The sequence below is a fragment of the Leishmania major genome, chromosome 23, assembly GCF_000002725.2.
Source record: "Leishmania major strain Friedlin complete genome, chromosome 23".
Classification (NCBI taxonomy): Eukaryota; Euglenozoa; class Kinetoplastea; order Trypanosomatida; family Trypanosomatidae; genus Leishmania; species Leishmania major.
The window spans coordinates 64,930-81,953 of record NC_007264.2 but is presented as its reverse complement, the minus strand read 5'-3'; the positions used below and the strand labels follow the sequence as shown (position 1 = coordinate 81,953).

General features: G+C 62.4%; 3 protein-coding genes across 3 annotated transcripts; all 3 read right to left on the bottom strand.

The window, feature by feature from the left end:
- Positions 1-252: 252 nt before the first annotated feature.
- On the bottom strand, positions 253-711 carry LMJF_23_0223 (conserved hypothetical protein; the record flags this gene model as incomplete). The annotated part of the gene is made up of 1 exon (XM_003721746.1): positions 253-711. The coding sequence occupies one exon, from the start codon at positions 709-711 to the stop codon at positions 253-255; it is 459 nt and encodes a 152-aa protein (XP_003721794.1).
- Positions 712-3,602: 2,891 nt separating this feature from the next.
- Positions 3,603-8,315, bottom strand: ABCC2 (putative ATP-binding cassette protein subfamily C,member 2; the record flags this gene model as incomplete). Its single annotated transcript, XM_001683293.1, has 1 exon — positions 3,603-8,315. The coding sequence occupies one exon, from the start codon at positions 8,313-8,315 to the stop codon at positions 3,603-3,605; it is 4,713 nt and encodes a 1,570-aa protein (XP_001683345.1).
- Positions 8,316-11,733: 3,418 nt separating this feature from the next.
- ABCC1 (putative ATP-binding cassette protein subfamily C,member 1) lies at positions 11,734-16,449 on the bottom strand (the record flags this gene model as incomplete). Its single annotated transcript, XM_001683292.1, has 1 exon — positions 11,734-16,449. The coding sequence occupies one exon, from the start codon at positions 16,447-16,449 to the stop codon at positions 11,734-11,736; it is 4,716 nt and encodes a 1,571-aa protein (XP_001683344.1).
- Positions 16,450-17,024: the final 575 nt, after the last annotated feature.

The following is a 17,024-nucleotide window of genomic DNA, read 5'->3' as shown; positions in this document are numbered from 1 at the left end:
AGTAGCACTGGCGGTTGCGCCGTCGTGCGTAAGCGTGAGTGCGCCGCAGAATAGCCATCTGTAAAGCCGAGCTTACACGTGCTGACCTTCAACCCTCGGCTGCTGAGATGCTGAAGGCGTCCCCCTCACAGAAACGGCGCGAGACACACAAGCCGGTGAGAGAAGGAAAGAACAGTGGCGGACGGGGCATCCGAACTCTCGACGTCGCACCGCGTCTCGCGCCTGCCCCGCCCCCCCCCCTACTCCGCCGCCCTACGCCTTGCATTCGCCCTCACACTCAGAGGGGTGATGCTTTTCACGTTGCTCCAGCGCCCAAGCGCGCACCGCGGCGCGCTTCTGCTCCTGCCCATGCGCTGAGAGCACGTAAAGCCACAGTGGCACCATGAACATGATGACAATGACGACGGAGGCGCTCGTCTCGCGCTCACTCTGCCGCCACATGTTCTCGGCGGGTGTCTCAGCTGGGCGAACGCGCGACGGCGCATTGCCGAAGTGCCGGACGGGTGTGCAGACGACAACGCACGACACACACCTGGCGGACGAGATGGTGATGGAGGATGAAGTGGCGAAGGCCTTGGAGCAGGAGAAACAGAGGGTGCCCGAGCAAGCGACTAGAGTCTGAAGGGACGACGATGTACGGCAAGAGTGCACAGCCCCAGAAAAGCTGCGGTCAGCACCCATGAGATGCCGAAAGGCAAGGCACCTGCGCATCCGCCTGGCGATATATCTATGTGTGTGTGTGTGTGTGTGTGTGTGTGTAGCTGGAGAGCATGAACACGTGCAAGAAAGATGAACAGCGTCAGAGAGAGAAGAGCGTTGAGCACAAAGAGGCTCACGAGAAACATTGGCCAGACTATGAATCGCGGAGGCGAGAGACCTTGCGGCTGCTGCGGCGGCCTATATGGACCCGTGACCTCGCCGCTTCCTTCTCTCATCCCTCAGCACCACCACGACAGTCCACAGCAACAGGGCAAACAAGACATTCGCCGCAGGGCACACAGCATGCATGGCGCGTGTTTCCGCGACTGATGCTCATCCCCCTCCACTCCAGTGACGGGCGCAGCAATAGTGGTAAAGGAGAAGACGGCACAGACTTACATAGTATGGCAGCCGCGAAAACGAAGTGGGGTAGCGCCTCCATCCGTGCTCGCCCTCCTCTCCTACCCCACTGCTAGTCAGCGGAGTCATTTTCTTCTGTCCCTCCAGTGTCAGTGTCTTGAGGTCTTGCTTTCCTTCACGTCGTGGCCCGGCCGCTGTAGAATCTGCACGTTCTCTTCACTCTCGAAACCCGGACAGGCAGACATCGTCGATCGCAGCCCTCACGCCGCAACCAATGCCCGGAAACCGGCACGCAAACCCACAGTTCACAAACATAACGCAAACCAACCACAAGCAGTATATATGCCGATTAAGACAGGCCTGTCACCGTGTCTATTCGACCGCCATCAAGTCAGCAGACACGCGCACATGCACAGCGACAGCGCCCCTGCCCCTGCGGCACCACCGCTACAACCCCGCTGTGTAGGACGAGCTGTCTGTGGTCGAACCGGGCCATGCGTCTCACCGTCCCTTCTCGTCCTTCCTGGCGACCCTCCTTCGCCGACGCGCAGCGCGATCGGCGCCAAACGGAGATGGGTGGGCTCTGCATGCCTTGATGCGGGCGGGCCGCGTTTGTGGCCCTGCTCGAGGGCGGCGGCGGTGGCGCCTCGTGCGGGCAGCAGGGGGTGGCCTGGGTGCGTGACGGATGCGCTCAGGGAGGACGCTGGCCACGCCCCGGTGAGGGCCCTGTGAGACCCGGCGCTCGGCCTGTACGCCATGCTTCTTCCTTAGCCAGCTCAAGCCGCGGCATGCAGTAACGCGGTGTGTGGGCTCGTCGCGTTGGAGTGTGCAGAGCTCGGTGGTGCCACTCGGGCTACTCTGGTCATGCCTCCGGCATCTGCGCCACATCCGCCCAGCGAGTGGGATGCAGGCGATGCGTACATGTCGCACACGTGCACTGTTGGGCTGGCCGGTGCGCGTCTCCTAGCCTCTCCCGTCTATCGTTCTTGCTCTTCTGACCTCTGCATGCTTTGCTTGGATGCGGTACGCCGTGCCAGCTGTGGTCGGCCGCGCGTGCGCACAGTGCTCGTGCTGGTGGATACGGATGCGTGTTTCGGGACAGCGCTGCTGTCTTGATGGCTCTCTGTCGCCCTCACCCCCCGCTGTCGTCGATGCCACGGGGTGGGTGGCGTGCCTGGATGGCGTGCCCGCATGCGCCGCGACAGGTGGGACGCTGCCGTGAGTCTGTGGCAGCAAGGGGCATCCCGCCTTCCCCTGAACCCGCACGGCCCTGGCAGGGGGTGGGTGTGTCCAGCGGGGGTGGGGGTGGGGGCTGGCGGATAGGCATGTGCGTGCGCGCGACGAAGTCGCCACTTGCCGTCCTGAGGGAGCGCAGGGGGCGGCGGCGGACACGCGACTGGGGGCGGGGGCCCATGCGGCGCGGGTGAGATGGGCGTAGTGGCGTCGTTGTATGAAACGGGGTGCGCTGCGAGCGTTGCGCGATCCGCGAACTCGCGCGGGGTGGGGATGCCACCGTGCCAGCGGAGTAGCAGGCAGCGCGCCATGTGCACTCCATCTTGTCGCTGCCAGTCCCCCGTCGCTGCAGGAATGCAAAGGACGGACAGGTGCGCGTGCGGCGCTGGGCGAGGACGGTCTCCTGTCGTCTCGTGAGCTCGGCACCCTCGTTGTTTGGTGCGGGACGGCTGCCACCATGTAACTGACGCGATTTGCAGTGAGCCGGTACACGCGTGATCGCGGTCGCGAGTCTCTTCGGCACAGCGCACAGCCCAGACCGGTCCGTCGGCAGCAAGAGTCCGCAGCCGTGCCCGACGGCAGGGTGCCTGCAGCGGACTTGCTTTACCGTCATCACCCCTGATGACGTGGGACACCTCAGTGCGTCGCTTCGCAGGGTGCCGGCTATCGGCTTACCCACAGAAGACGTACTGGACCCTCGTGCCACGGTCCGGTGGCCGGCATCTTCGGTGAAAGAGCGACTTGTGTGAACGCCAAAGAGGAGAGTCCGGCGCGCGCACACACACACAGACTGTGGGATGCAAGGGAGGCGGTGTGTCGGAGCAACGGGCGCGGTGGAGGAGCGCGGAGGCGAAACCTTAGCGGCGCGCGCGAGGCTTTGTGCTACGTGGATGGGGGAAGTATCTCAGGGAAAGGACGGAGGCGAGAAGCGGTGGTGCGGCACGTAGACAACATCCTCAAATGAAGGCTGTATATACACCCACATCAGAGGTGACGTAACAAAGGCCTTTGCGTGCACCGATGCCCCTTGCACTCCGCGCCGCATCACCCATCGTTCCGTTGCACCGTACACGGTCCACGCAAGCAGCATTCAGGGCTCCCAGAGGGCATGCGATGAGCGCACTGCCACTCCAGCCGGTACTTGTCGTCCACAGCGCAACCAGCTCACATTACCGAGAAAGAGAGAGGCGCTCAGCGACCTACAGAGAGCTGCCTTGTCACATAAGATCGTCTTAGTGTCACCACCAGCCCCGCGAAGTAGTTAGCACCGCAGCAAGTGTTCGCAGCCCGTCTCCCCACCCACAACCTTATTAAGCCATCGCCACCTGAATCACGCGCGCTGCCTCGCTGCGGCCCAGTGCCTCCACCATGCTGTGGAATATGGACTGGCGGTTCATCACAAGCTCGCGCGGGCTGCCCATCTCCGCAACAGCACCGTGGTCCATCACGATGATCTTGTCGTACTGCGCGACAGTGTGCAGCCGGTGCGCGATCGTGATCACCGTGTACGCCGAGAACGCGCTCATCACCGTCGCCTGGATCTGCCGGTCAAGCGCCGGGTCGATGTTCGCCGTCGCCTCGTCCATCAGGATGAACCCGCTCCCCTTCTTCAGCAGCGCGCGCGCCATGCACATCAGCTGCCGCTGCCCAACGCTGTAGTTCGACCCGCCCTCCAGCACGCAGCTGTCGATCCCCTCGCTCTCCGACGCAACGCGCTCGCGCAGCCCCACAAGCTCCAGCGCAGCCCACACCTCCGCGGACGACGCCTCCAGGAACGGGTCCACGTTCTGCCGCACAGTCCCGTCGAACAGCACAGGGTCCTGCGGGATCATCGAGAACTGCCGCCGCAGCTCGCGCAGCCCGTACGAGCCGATCTCGCGCCCGTTCACGCGGATCTCCCCGCCGCACACCTCCACCATCCGCATGAACGTCAGCAGCAGCGTCGACTTCCCGCTCCCCGTCCGCCCAACAATGCCGACCTTCTCGCGCGGCGCGATCCGGAAGCTCACGCCGCGCAGCACAAGCGGCAGCCCCTCGCGGTACCGCATCTGCACACCCTCGAACACAAGCGACCCGGCCTGCACGATGTGCGGCGCGGCGCCCGTCGGGCTCGCAGGCTCGATCACAACCGTCCCCGTCACGTCCGCCGCCATTCCCGTCCGCCTCTCCAGCGCGTCCACCTCCGCGTCCAGCTCCGGCATCGCCTCCTTGGGAACGTGGTCAATGTAGTACTGCAGCCGCTCCACGCTGTTCATGTCCGCCTCTACGCTCGCAACCTGCCGCAGAAGCCAGTTCAGCATCGCTGTCGTCTGCGTCGCCATCGTCAGTGACAGCGAGACAAGCGCTATCCATTCCTCATGGGTCTCCATCAGCACCGTGCGGCCAATGCCGATGAGCACGATTGTCGACACCACAATGTTGCTGAGGAATTCTACACGAACTCCAAGCCAGCGGTTCGCCATGTTCTCTAGGATCGAGCACGAGTACACCAGGTCTAGCCGGCGCAGCGCCTCCTGCATCACCGTTGAAGCGCGGTGGTACGCAGTTATTGTCGCGCTGCCCGTCAGCGCCTCCCCAAGGAGAGAGAACAGTGGCGACTTTGCGACGCTGCTTGTTCGGCGGATCTCGCGGTTGGCGGAGTTGTAGAACACCATGATCCGGTAGTACAGGTACCCGCACGGCGCAAGTACGAATATCACCAGCGGCTGCGTGAAGAACGTCACCAGAAGCGACGACAGGATCCCGAAAAGGCAGTTCATCATCTGTAGCATCGACATCGGCAGCGTGTTGTCTGTGACGTCCACGTCGCGCGAGAAGCGGTTGAGTATGCGGCCCAGCGGTGTTGTATCGAAGAACTCCATCGTTCCTCGTGACACACTTCGCAGAACCGCATGGTGCATCCTAACGCACCCGCGTCGCATTACCTCGAATGAGAAGTAGAAGCGCAGCGGCACTGTCAACGTCCCCATCACAACGCAGCCCATGTACATCAGCAGGTACGACGCGTCCGACAAATCAAAGCGCCGCGCCGTCCACATCGACAAGCACAGCATCGAAGAGATGGTAAAGAGCTCGGTCACACCAAACATCGCCAGAACCCCGATACTCCACAAACGCCCTCCGCAGAACCTGAGGTACGCTCGATAGGTCCCCCATGCTACCATGCCCGACGCCTTCTCTTCCACCGTCATCAGCTGAGCAGCAGCGGTGGGGGCAGCGGCGCCGGCGGATGGCGCCGCCCTCCTCACTGGCTTTGCAGAGCCCTCCTCCGGGTCCGATAGGCCGCCGCAGGCAGCGTCCCCGTCCTCTGCCTCTGCGTTCGCGCCAGCACCCTTTCCCGTAGGGCTATCTGCCTCCACAGCGGCCAGCGACGCGTAGATAGATGTCCGCATAAAGTCCGCGCTGCTTCCGCTGAACTCGACGCGCTCGTCACCCAGCGCCACAACGTAGTCTGCCCTCGGCACAATGTGCACCTGGTGCGTCGCAAGCACGCGCGTCTTGCCCGCAAGCGCGCCAAGGAAGCACTCCTCCACAACGCGCTCGCCAACGTGCGCGTCCAGCGCGGACAGGGGGTCGTCCAGCAGGTACACGTCGCGGTTCGCGTACACGGCGCGCGCAAGGCTCACGCGCGCCTTCTGCCCGCCGCTCAGGTTCACGCCCTTCTCCCCGATCTCCGTCTCCAGCCCCCCGCTAAGCTGCGCAAGGTCCGCCTCCAGCTGGCTCACGCGCACGGCATCCGCGAGCCGCGCGGCGTCCTCCTCGTCGAAGAACAGGATGTTGCTGCGCACCGTCGCGTTCATGATCCACGCCTGCTGCGGCACGTAGGCGATGCTCCGCTCCGCCCACACGCGGCCCTCGCTGATCTCGAACTGCGACAGCAGCGACTGCAGCAGCGTCGACTTCCCGCTCCCGGTCGCGCCAAGCACAACCGTCAGCTTCCCGCGCAGGACACTCACAGACACGTCGCGCAGCAGCACCTTCGGCTCCAGCTCGAAGAATTCATCCGTCTTCATCTGAGGCGTCTTTGCGCTTCTTGTAGACGTCGGTGTTGCTGTGTGCACGGTGCCGCTGCAGCCCTCCACGATGTGGCGAGACGCGCTTGCCGGGGAGACGTAGCCTGTATTCTCGACGACAACCGATGGAGGCGGGTGCCTCTTCGTGGGTTTGCACTGCTCGCAGCACAGCATCCGCAGAGCCCGAGAAAGCAGAGACGTCTTCACCTTCGGCGCAAACGGCAGTTTCACGGGCACAAACGCAGTCACGTCGACCTTCTCCAGCACAGCGGCAAGCTGGCACGCAGCGCTGTGCTCGCGCTGCTCCCTCCAGTACTCCTCCATGTCCTGCACAGTGGAGCAAGTGGCGTCGTCGCACTCGAGGAATTTGTTGATACGCGTCATGGCCACAAGGTACTGCGCCGACACGGTGAACACCCACGGCAGCATATTAAACGGCATCCTGAGAATGCCAACGAGAGAGATGGTGGGGTACACCACCGTCGGCGTCAGATCGTGCCCAAGCAGGTAATACACCATGAACACCGCGGCGATCATGACCTGTGGGGTGGTCATGCTCACAAATGACGTCCAGACTCGCACGGTCTGCACCTGCTTCAGGTACGATACCTCCAAGGCGCGCTTCTCCTCGATGTTGGCGATAAACCGAGGCTCCCATGTCATGAACTTTGCTATGCGGACGCCCGAGAAGAACTCGTTCGCCGCTTTCACACGCACGTCCGTTGCCTTCACTAGCTTTCGCCGCGCCGCCATCTGCCACTTCATCAGCCAACCGTTGATCGGCAGCGTCATGAGCAGCGCCACCACAGCCATGATGGAGCACCAACCCACCAAGCGACTGAGAAATGAGATGGAAATAATAAACATCATGGGGCTGCTCCAGATGTACATGCAATACTGCATGAACTGGTTTGCCTGCTCGGTGTCCGTGCTCATCATGTTGATGATGCGGCCTGTGTTCATCTGTGGATGTGCCAGAGCCTTGTTGGAGATCGTGAACACCTTCTCAAATATCAACCCGTTAAGGGCGGAGCGGTACTGCAGGCCACACTTGATGCTCACGTAGTAGAAGCGGTGCAGGCAGACACTCTGAATTAGTTGTGTCAGGAAGAACGTCACTGCTAGCGCCAGTCCGTGCGCCCAGCTCTGGTTGCGCTCGCTGATAAAGTGCACAAACACCTTCAACAGAAAAGGTATAGTGATGGTGCACACGTCACCACCGAGCTTGAAGGGAAACTGCCACCAAAAATACTCCGGCAGCGACGCCGGGAGCACGCGCATAAGAGAGAGCCGGCGTGGCGTCGGCACAGAAGCAGCATCCACCGGCTTCCCATCCAACGACAGTAACCTTACGCACGTCACCTCCTCCAGTGTCGACATGCCACTCTGCTCAGGCGTGAACAGGTGCTCACCGTGCGCAACGCCGTCGAAGAACGGCGACGCTCCGCTGTCGTCGGACCTCGCAGCGGTGCGCAGAGCCGGCGGCACGCTCCACTCCACGCCAGCCATCATCCGCGTGTACCCGCCCTGCTGCGGCACCCCAACCCACCGCAGAACGCCGCGACTCGAAGCGTCCAGCGTGCTCACGACCTCCGTCCCAACCATGCAGTTCCACGCGTTTCGCTCGTACATCGCAGCCTGCACAGCACGCGACAGCCGCAGCCCGCACTCGTGCGCGCGCACATCCCGCGTTGGCGGGGGCATATCCTCAAAACTGATCTGTTCCCGTGATGCGAGCAGCACCATCGGATACACCAAGAAGTACCCCATGCGATGGATGAAGGAGGCGCGGTCCTCGTCGCACTCCACGTAGTGCTTCGGTGGGCCCCACAGCTCCGTTACTCGCTGCTTCAGCGCATCGCGCTCGTGCAGTGCAGCTTGGCGATTCAATGCCGTGGCCTTTGAAGCGGTTGCAAGCCGTTCACCGGCGCCATTCGGATGCCCGCCTTTCGGCAGCGCCCTGCGCTCCGCTAACCCTGAGCTGTGATGGCGCGGGTCCTCGTACTGCATGGCGGCTACTAGAGCGGTGTGGATGCACGCCGCCGCGTCAGGGAAGCGATGCTCAGATGTCAATGCTGCAGCGCGCTGGAAGAAACCCAAGAAGAGAGAGAGAGGGAGCAAGACCTTCGCGTTAACGGAAGCGGGTGCCGACGGCGGCGGCGATGATGATGTGCAGTTGTGCGAAGGAAGCAGACAGTAAAGGAGGCCCGCTGGATGGGAAGGACCAGCGTTGATGCTCAGGAGAGGAGAGGTTGTGTGGGTGAGGGTGAGGGTGGGGGGAGATAAGGATAAACGAAAGGCAGGTAACGAGAAGACGAGAGAGAGGAGGCCGCGAGCACTCCGCAGTTCCGCAGCGCAGCACGCCGTGATAGAGGAATGAGCAGGGCGCCAGCACAGCAACGACGATGATAGAGTCAGAGCCACACACCTGACGCCGCGGCAGAGCAATGGAGGAGGGTGTACGTGTGGCTGAAGAAGTGTATATGTCTGCTTGTGTATCGCCGCGGAGGCAGGGGAGGCTGTGGGGAGGTCTTGCGCGAGGGCCAAATGAGGTGAAGCGACAGCGCACCGGGAAAGGCAGGAGCGCTCTCTCATGCGCAGAGGGAGGGTCGAGCATCCCGGCTGATCGGGCTCGAGTGCTGACCCGAGGGTCACCGCGAGCGCAAAAGTGAAAGCGCGTGGCATGGGAGGCGGCGGAGAGTCGAGACGACCGCGGGGAGGAGGGACGAGGCGGCAGCAAAACAAGTGTGCGCGGGAGAGACGGTGGCGCATCTTCTCTGTTGCCTGCGCTCATGGGCAGCGAGATAGTCCCTTGGGAGGATGGAGTGGGTGACGGTATCGCTCCCCTCGTCGCGTACGCCGCCCCCGATGCAGATGCGAAGAGCACCGCCGTCCTCCACACCTCCGCCACAACCGTCTTTCTCGCCTAACACTTCACTGCGTGGGCTTTACTTCTCTTGCGGTCATCATTCATGGGCTCCTCGCCCTCCCCCCGCACTGGCCCACGTTACAGACGAAAATGCCCTGCCCTGCGAATCACCTCTACCCTCGTCACCAAAGCCAGCAGCGGAGGGCGCAGGAGGGCGGAGATACAAAGAGGGGAGGGGGGCATGTCGAAGAGCGTGCACCCGTCCATCGGGGGTACACACACACAGACCTACGCTCACGCAAACGGTGCCCTGCGCCCCCATGCCCGCACGCGTTCCTTCGACAGAGAAGAGGGTGGGAGGCCATGCGAAGCGACAGCAGCAAGCCAAGACGACAGAATGAGAGCAGTATTTACAGAAGAAAGAGCGACACCGCTGCTACTCCGCGGCACCACCTCTGATACACCTCTAGGGCAGCCTACACTCGTTTCCACACAGGAAGCAAGGAGTGCCTCTCGCCCTTTGACTTCGCACTACACACAAGAAGTTAGGGTCGACGAAGCACGAGAAGAGCCCGCCAGACGCGTGGCTCGGGTTCGACAGCAGAACGGTTCGTCCTAGACAACGAGGATTCAGCGGTGGTGCCGCAGAGGTGGGTGAGCTGTGGTTGCGTCTGCGCGCAGGTCTGCCGGCTTCCTCGTGGCCGAACGGACACGCGGACAAGGAAACACAGAGACCCCACGTGACGACAGCCGTGCATGTATATCCTCCAGTGCGCGTGCGTGTCTGTACGCGTTTGCGTGGCAAGGAAGCAGCAGTGGCAGGGTATGCGCGTGTGCCGCGACAAGAAAAGAGGATCACTCAAGGGAGGGAGGGAGGGGCAAACCGTAAATGAGCATGTCCGACTGTCGTTGATCGCTGGCGCTGTTGCCGCCGACTTCGCTTCCTCCTCGCCGGCATGCACTCCGCATGAGCGACGCACACCCTGTAGAGGGTGGACAGGGCACGGATAGAGAGGAGGCTGAGCTGTGAGTGACGCTCGCACAGGACCAACAACTCCGCGAAGAACACACGTGAGAGTAGACGAGAGCGTAACAAACAAACGTGTGCACAGGCGTCGAATCAGCGGTCATGCGCTGCTGCAGTGGCCCCAGCTTACTTCCCTCTTCCCCGTCGCCTCTCTGAGGTCTGCTGGCTGGGCGGGTGGTGGTACGCTTTGGTTCGTCGGCCTCCTCCGCCGGCGACTTTCGAATAGCCGCCCCGTCTGTGAGCGTGCGCGTCCCTGTCGTGGGCGCACAGCGACCAAAGAAAAGAGGCAGCCGCAAGTGAGAGTGGCGCTGTGAAGGCACCACGAACGCCTCTCTCTGCGCGCGTGTAGGCCTGTGTGTATTCGGGCCGTTCTTGGTTGAACAGGGTGCCGCTGAAGGCCACCGCCGCCGGAGCGGAGAAAGCATCCAGGGAGTGTAGGAGAAAGAGTGTCTGGAAGAACGGCGAAGAGAAAACAGGCACAGACAGAGAACCGATCTGTCGAAGCGTCCGGGGTCTGACCTGTAAGGCGAAGATGGGGGAGCAGCTGGCGGAGCAGGGAAGCACACAGCGCTCCAGGCACAAATGGATGAGGAAAACCCCTCCCTGCCGCAACAGAAACGCGCGTGCGAGCCTGCGCACGGACAACGAAGATGCCGCCCGCCTAAAAAGGGCGGTGCTGCGCACAACCATGTGTTTTGTCGCGTAAGAACGGATGCCAAGAGAAAGAGAGGGGGGGGTGAGGAGGACCACAACCCACGCGAACTCCGTGCTGACTTGCCAGCCGCCTTCGGTACAACCGCACGCACCGAACGGGAGAAAGAATAGCGGCACCAAAGAGGAGGAGGAGGGAGCGAGTTCACTGTGTGGGTGTACGGGCAATGACAGTCGGCGACGACGTGCACACCGGCTCAAAGGGGCGGGGCCAGTGCTGCGGCCGTCCTGTTAGCCAACGCAGAGAGCGCATTAAACTAACGAGCGGGGGCAGCACCGCGGCACTGCAGTGACACCCAGCATGCCCCTAGCTGCCCTCTGCAGGTCCGCGAAGCACACAAATCTGCAGCCACGACCACCTGACGATTTGCACCCACTCATCCGCCCTGGCTCTCCACAGGATGCGTCGTCAAGACGAGCGCTGCCTATTTTGGTTCGCCTTGCCTTGACAGGGGGAAGCGGAGGCGACCAGAGAATAACATACACAACGCCATTCAACGTCACAAGGGCCTCCAGCTCCGTCTCGCGCACAACGATGTCATCACGTCACCGTGGGAACCATGTTGACCGAATCACAATGGGCGCACGCCGGCTAAAAAGGCACCGACGCAAGACAAAACAGAAAGCAGCGCGTGGCATGCCGCTCAAGGAGTCCGTAGCGTACTCCGACTCTGTCCGCACGACCAGACCCATTCGCACCGCCCCAACGCGGGGCCTTGGCCAAACGCGTCAGCGCTGCCGTCCAATGCGACTACGCCTCCGCGCAGCTACCGAGCACAGAGAGACACGAGCCCAACCGTGCTCACGCCGTGCGAGCGCACTCACCCGCACTTTGAGTACGGAGCCGATTCGTTGTCGCGACGCCGCACGAGAGACAGGAAGTGTCTTCGCGCCGACGGCCCCCCAGCCTCCACCATGCTGTGGAATATGGACTGGCGGTTCATCACAAGCTCGCGCGGGCTGCCCATCTCCGCAACAGCACCGTGGTCCATCACGATGATCTTGTCGTACTGCGCGACAGTGTGCAGCCGGTGCGCGATCGTGATCACCGTGTACGCCGAGAACGCGCTCATCACCGTCGCCTGGATCTGCCGGTCAAGCGCCGGGTCGATGTTCGCCGTCGCCTCGTCCATCAGGATGAACCCGCTCCCCTTCTTCAGCAGCGCGCGCGCCATGCACATCAGCTGCCGCTGCCCAACGCTGTAGTTCGACCCGCCCTCCAGCACGCAGCTGTCGATCCCCTCGCTCTCCGACGCAACGCGCTCGCGCAGCCCCACAAGCTCCAGCGCAGCCCACACCTCCGCGGACGACGCCTCCAGGAACGGGTCCACGTTCTGCCGCACAGTCCCGTCGAACAGCACAGGGTCCTGCGGGATCATCGAGAACTGCCGCCGCAGCTCGCGCAGCCCGTACGAGCCGATCTCGCGCCCGTTCACGCGGATCTCCCCGCCGCACACCTCCACCATCCGCATGAACGTCAGCAGCAGCGTCGACTTCCCGCTCCCCGTCCGCCCAACAATGCCGACCTTCTCGCGCGGCGCGATCCGGAAGCTCACGCCGCGCAGCACAAGCGGCAGCCCCTCGCGGTACCGCATCTGCACACCCTCGAACACAAGCGACCCGGCCTGCACGATGTGCGGCGCGGCGCCCGTCGGGCTCGCAGGCTCGATCACAACCGTCCCCGTCACGTCCGCCGCCATTCCCGTCCGCCTCTCCAGCGCGTCCACCTCCGCGTCCAGCTCCGGCATCGCCTCCTTGGGAACGTGGTCAATGTAGTACTGCAGCCGCTCCACGCTGTTCATGTCCGCCTCCATGGTGGCTACCATGCGCACCAGCCAGTTGAGCTCGCCGGTCGTTTGCATCGCCATGGTGAGGGAGAGGGAGATGAGGCCAATATCAATGCGGTTCGAGCGAAGGCATGTTGTGATGACGCCGACAAAAGCGATGGCCGTGACAACGATGTTGCTGAGGAGCTCGACGCGTACGGCGAGCCACCGATTAGTGTTATTCTCCAAGTTGCCGCATGAGTGGACCACATCCAATCTCTCCAGCGCTTCAGCCATCACCTTTTTTGCCTTACCGTAGGCCGTGATGGTGGCGAGACCGTTCGTAAGCTCCGTCAGCTGAGTAAAGACGGGTGTCTTCATCACGCTCGTGTACCGGCGGATCTCGCGGTTGGCGGAGTTGTAGAACACCATGAGCCGGTAGTACAGGTACCCGCACGGCGCAAGCGCAATGAGCACAAACGGTTGTGAGTAGGTGGTGACCAGCATCGAAACGGAGATGGAGAAGAGACACTCCAACAGGGAGATGGTTGACATCTGCAGGCCGTTGTCCAGGGTGTCGATGTCGCGCGAGAAGCGGTTCAGCAGCCGTCCTAGCGGAGTGCGGTCGAAAAACTCGATCGTGCCTGCTGTCACCGAGCGCAGAATGGTGCGATGCAGCGCGCTGCAACCGTGACGCATTGCGGTGTACGACACGACGAAGCGGAAAGGATATCCAGCACCGCCAACGAGGACCATGAGCAGGTACACGGTTAGATACAGAGCGTTACTTTCACCTTCCTCCTTCGTGGTCCACCTTGACAGCCACACACTGCTGGAGACCGTGATCAGCTCTGTAACGGCGAAGACCAGCACAATCGTCGCCGCGACGTGCGCGCCGCCGCAATACCGAAAGTACGCCAGGTACGTCCGCCACGGAACACCGCCCGACGCCTTCTCTTCCTCGACGACGAAGGAGCGGGCAGCGGGGTCTCTGGCTGCCGCATCGTCCTCCTCGTCCGGCCCCTCGCCTTTGCTGGCGCTCCTGTCGACCATCACCTCTGCCTCCTCCTCTTCTGCATCAAGTGCAGACTCCGAACTCTCCGCATCCCCCTCTTCCTTGTTCACCGTGAGGCCGGAAGCCATTCCAGCGTAGATAGATGTCCGCATAAAGTCCGCGCTGCTTCCGCTGAACTCGACGCGCTCGTCACCCAGCGCCACAACGTAGTCTGCCCTCGGCACAATGTGCACCTGGTGCGTCGCAAGCACGCGCGTCTTGCCCGCAAGCGCGCCAAGGAAGCACTCCTCCACAACGCGCTCGCCAACGTGCGCGTCCAGCGCGGACAGGGGGTCGTCCAGCAGGTACACGTCGCGGTTCGCGTACACGGCGCGCGCAAGGCTCACGCGCGCCTTCTGCCCGCCGCTCAGGTTCACGCCCTTCTCCCCGATCTCCGTCTCCAGCCCCCCGCTAAGCTGCGCAAGGTCCGCCTCCAGCTGGCTCACGCGCACGGCATCCGCGAGCCGCGCGGCGTCCTCCTCGTCGAAGAACAGGATGTTGCTGCGCACCGTCGCGTTCATGATCCACGCCTGCTGCGGCACGTAGGCGATGCTCCGCTCCGCCCACACGCGGCCCTCGCTGATCTCGAACTGCGACAGCAGCGACTGCAGCAGCGTCGACTTCCCGCTCCCGGTCGCGCCAAGCACAACCGTCAGCTTCCCGCGCAGGACACTCACAGACACGTCGCGCAGCAGCACCTTCGGCTCCAGCTCGAAGAATTCATCCGTCTTCATCTGAGGCGCCTTTGCGCTTCTTGTAGACGTCGGTGTTGCTGTGTGCACGGTGCCGCTGCAGCCCTCCACGATGTGGCGAGACGCGCTTGCCGGGGAGACGTAGCCTGTATTCTCGACGACAACCGATGGAGGCGGGTGCCTCTTCGTGGGTTTGCACTGCTCGCAGCACAGCATCCGCAGAGCCCGAGAAAGCAGAGACGTCTTCACCTTCGGCGCAAACGGCAGTTTCACGGGCACAAACGCAGTCACGTCGACCTTCTCCAGCACAGCGGCAAGCTGGCACGCAGCGCTGTGCTCGCGCTGCTCCCTCCAGTACTCCTCCATGTCCTGCACAGTGGAGCAAGTGGCGTCGTCGCACTCGAGGAACCTTCGGATGCGGCCAATCGAAATGAGGAACTGCACCGCTATCGTGAACACCCACGGAATTTGCTGAAACGGTTGGCGGAGGACGCCGAGCAGCGCAATGGTGGGGAAGACAACAGTGGTGCTCAGCTCGTGGCCGGTGCAGTAGTACACGGTGAAGACGAGGGCAATCATCAGCATGGGTGTGGCATTGTTCACGAACGACGTGGCCACGCGCGCGTTCTGAATCTTATTGAGAAAGAACAACTCCACCGCACGCTTCTCCTCGATGTTCGCGACGAAGCAAGGCTCCCACGTCATAAACTTGGCGACGCGGATGCCGGAAAAGAACTCGCTTGTTGCCTTGACTCGAGCGTCGGCAGCCTTCGCGATGTCCCGGCGTGCCCGCATCTGGATGCCCATGAAGAAGGCATTCAGCGGGATGGTGGCGAGGAAGGAGGCGACGGCTATGATGGCGCACCAGCCAACCAACCGCCAAAGCTGCACAATGGCGAGAAGAAGCACAACCGGACTGCTCCACAAAAACATGCAGAACAGCATAAAAAAGTACACCCGCTCCACATCGGTGCTCATCATGTTGATGACGCGACCCGCGTTCATATCCGGCTGTGCGAGCGACTTGCTGGAGATGATCATGCACTTCTCGAAGATCAGCGAGTTCAGCGCGGAGCGGTACTGCAGGCCGCAGCGGAAAGAAATGTAGTTGAAGCGCTGATTGCACACACTCTGCATTGCCTGCACGAGGAATATTCCCGCTACAAGGCCAAGGCCGCGACCCCAGGTCTGCGTGCCTGGGTCATCATCCAAGAAGGCGACGAACGCCTGCAGGATGCTGGGCAGCGTGATGACGCAGATGTTGCTGACAAGCAGAAACGGCACTTGCATCCACAGGTAGTAGGGCAATTTAAACGCCAGGAGGCGTGTAAGAGGCAAGCGCTTCGGGGTTGGAATCTCCACCACGCCGCCGCGGCTCGTCAGGTCCAGCCTCAGCGTCGTAGTCTCCTCAAGTGTCGACATGCCACTCTGCTCAGGCGTGAACAGGTGCTCACCGTGCGCAACGCCGTCGAAGAACGGCGACGCTCCGCTGTCGTCGGACCTCGCAGCGGTGCGCAGAGCCGGCGGCACGCTCCACTCCACGCCAGCCATCATCCGCGTGTACCCGCCCTGCTGCGGCACCCCAACCCACCGCAGAACGCCGCGACTCGAAGCGTCCAGCGTGCTCACGACCTCCGTCCCAACCATGCAGTTCCACGCGTTTCGCTCGTACATCGCAGCCTGCACAGCACGCGACAGCCGCAGCCCGCACTCGTGCGCGCGCACATCCCGCGTTGGCGGGGGAAGCGCTTCGTGCGTCAGCTTCTCCTTTGACGCAAGCACCACCGTCTCGTACACCCACCCGTAGGAGTACCGCTTGAACCACGATGACGTCTCCTCCGGCACAGGCGTGTACGGGGCCTCCGGCCCCCATATCTCCGCCAGCCGCGCCTGCAACGCCAGGTGCTCACTACGATAGTCATAAAGTGGGTCTGATTGGTGGCGGGATCGTCCCGGTGGTGGTGCGCACGGCAGCGCCTCCGTCATCTCCATCGACAGCTCCTCGTCGATCGTTTCCTGGAGCATTGCTGCGGCGAGGGTGGTGGAGTTTCGCAAACAGAGCAGAAGCGCGAGAGATTAAAAAGGAGCCACGACGGAAACCTCCGGTGGCTTCTTCGGACGTCCTATAGCGGTAACCGTGTCTGCCGGGGTGAGTGTCCGTGTGCGAGCGTGTGCACGCGTGGCTTCGCAGTGTGCCCGTACGCGTAGAGGGGGACTCAGACAAAGAAAGTGAAGTCGACGGCGCAAGCACTGATCTTTCACACGGTCGTGCTGCGAGACGTAAGAGGCGGTGTCGGGACGGCGGGCCGAGGCAGAAAAATGCGAAGAGGAAAGTGGAGCGATCGACCGCTGCAGCGGGAGACGCCAAAACAAACAAGTGCGCAAAGACGGAGGGTGGGCCTGGGGGGGGGGGAGAGGCGTTCAGGCCCCTAACAGCCAACAGGAGATCTAGTGTAGTGGACCTGGAGGGGAGAATGTGGATGGGAGGAGAGGGGGGAGGTCGACACATGCACTTCCGTATACGATCACGGGTACTCGAATTTACAACGAAAACCAAAAGAATTAGGCGCAGAGAAAAGCCCTCCAAACACGTCTTCTCA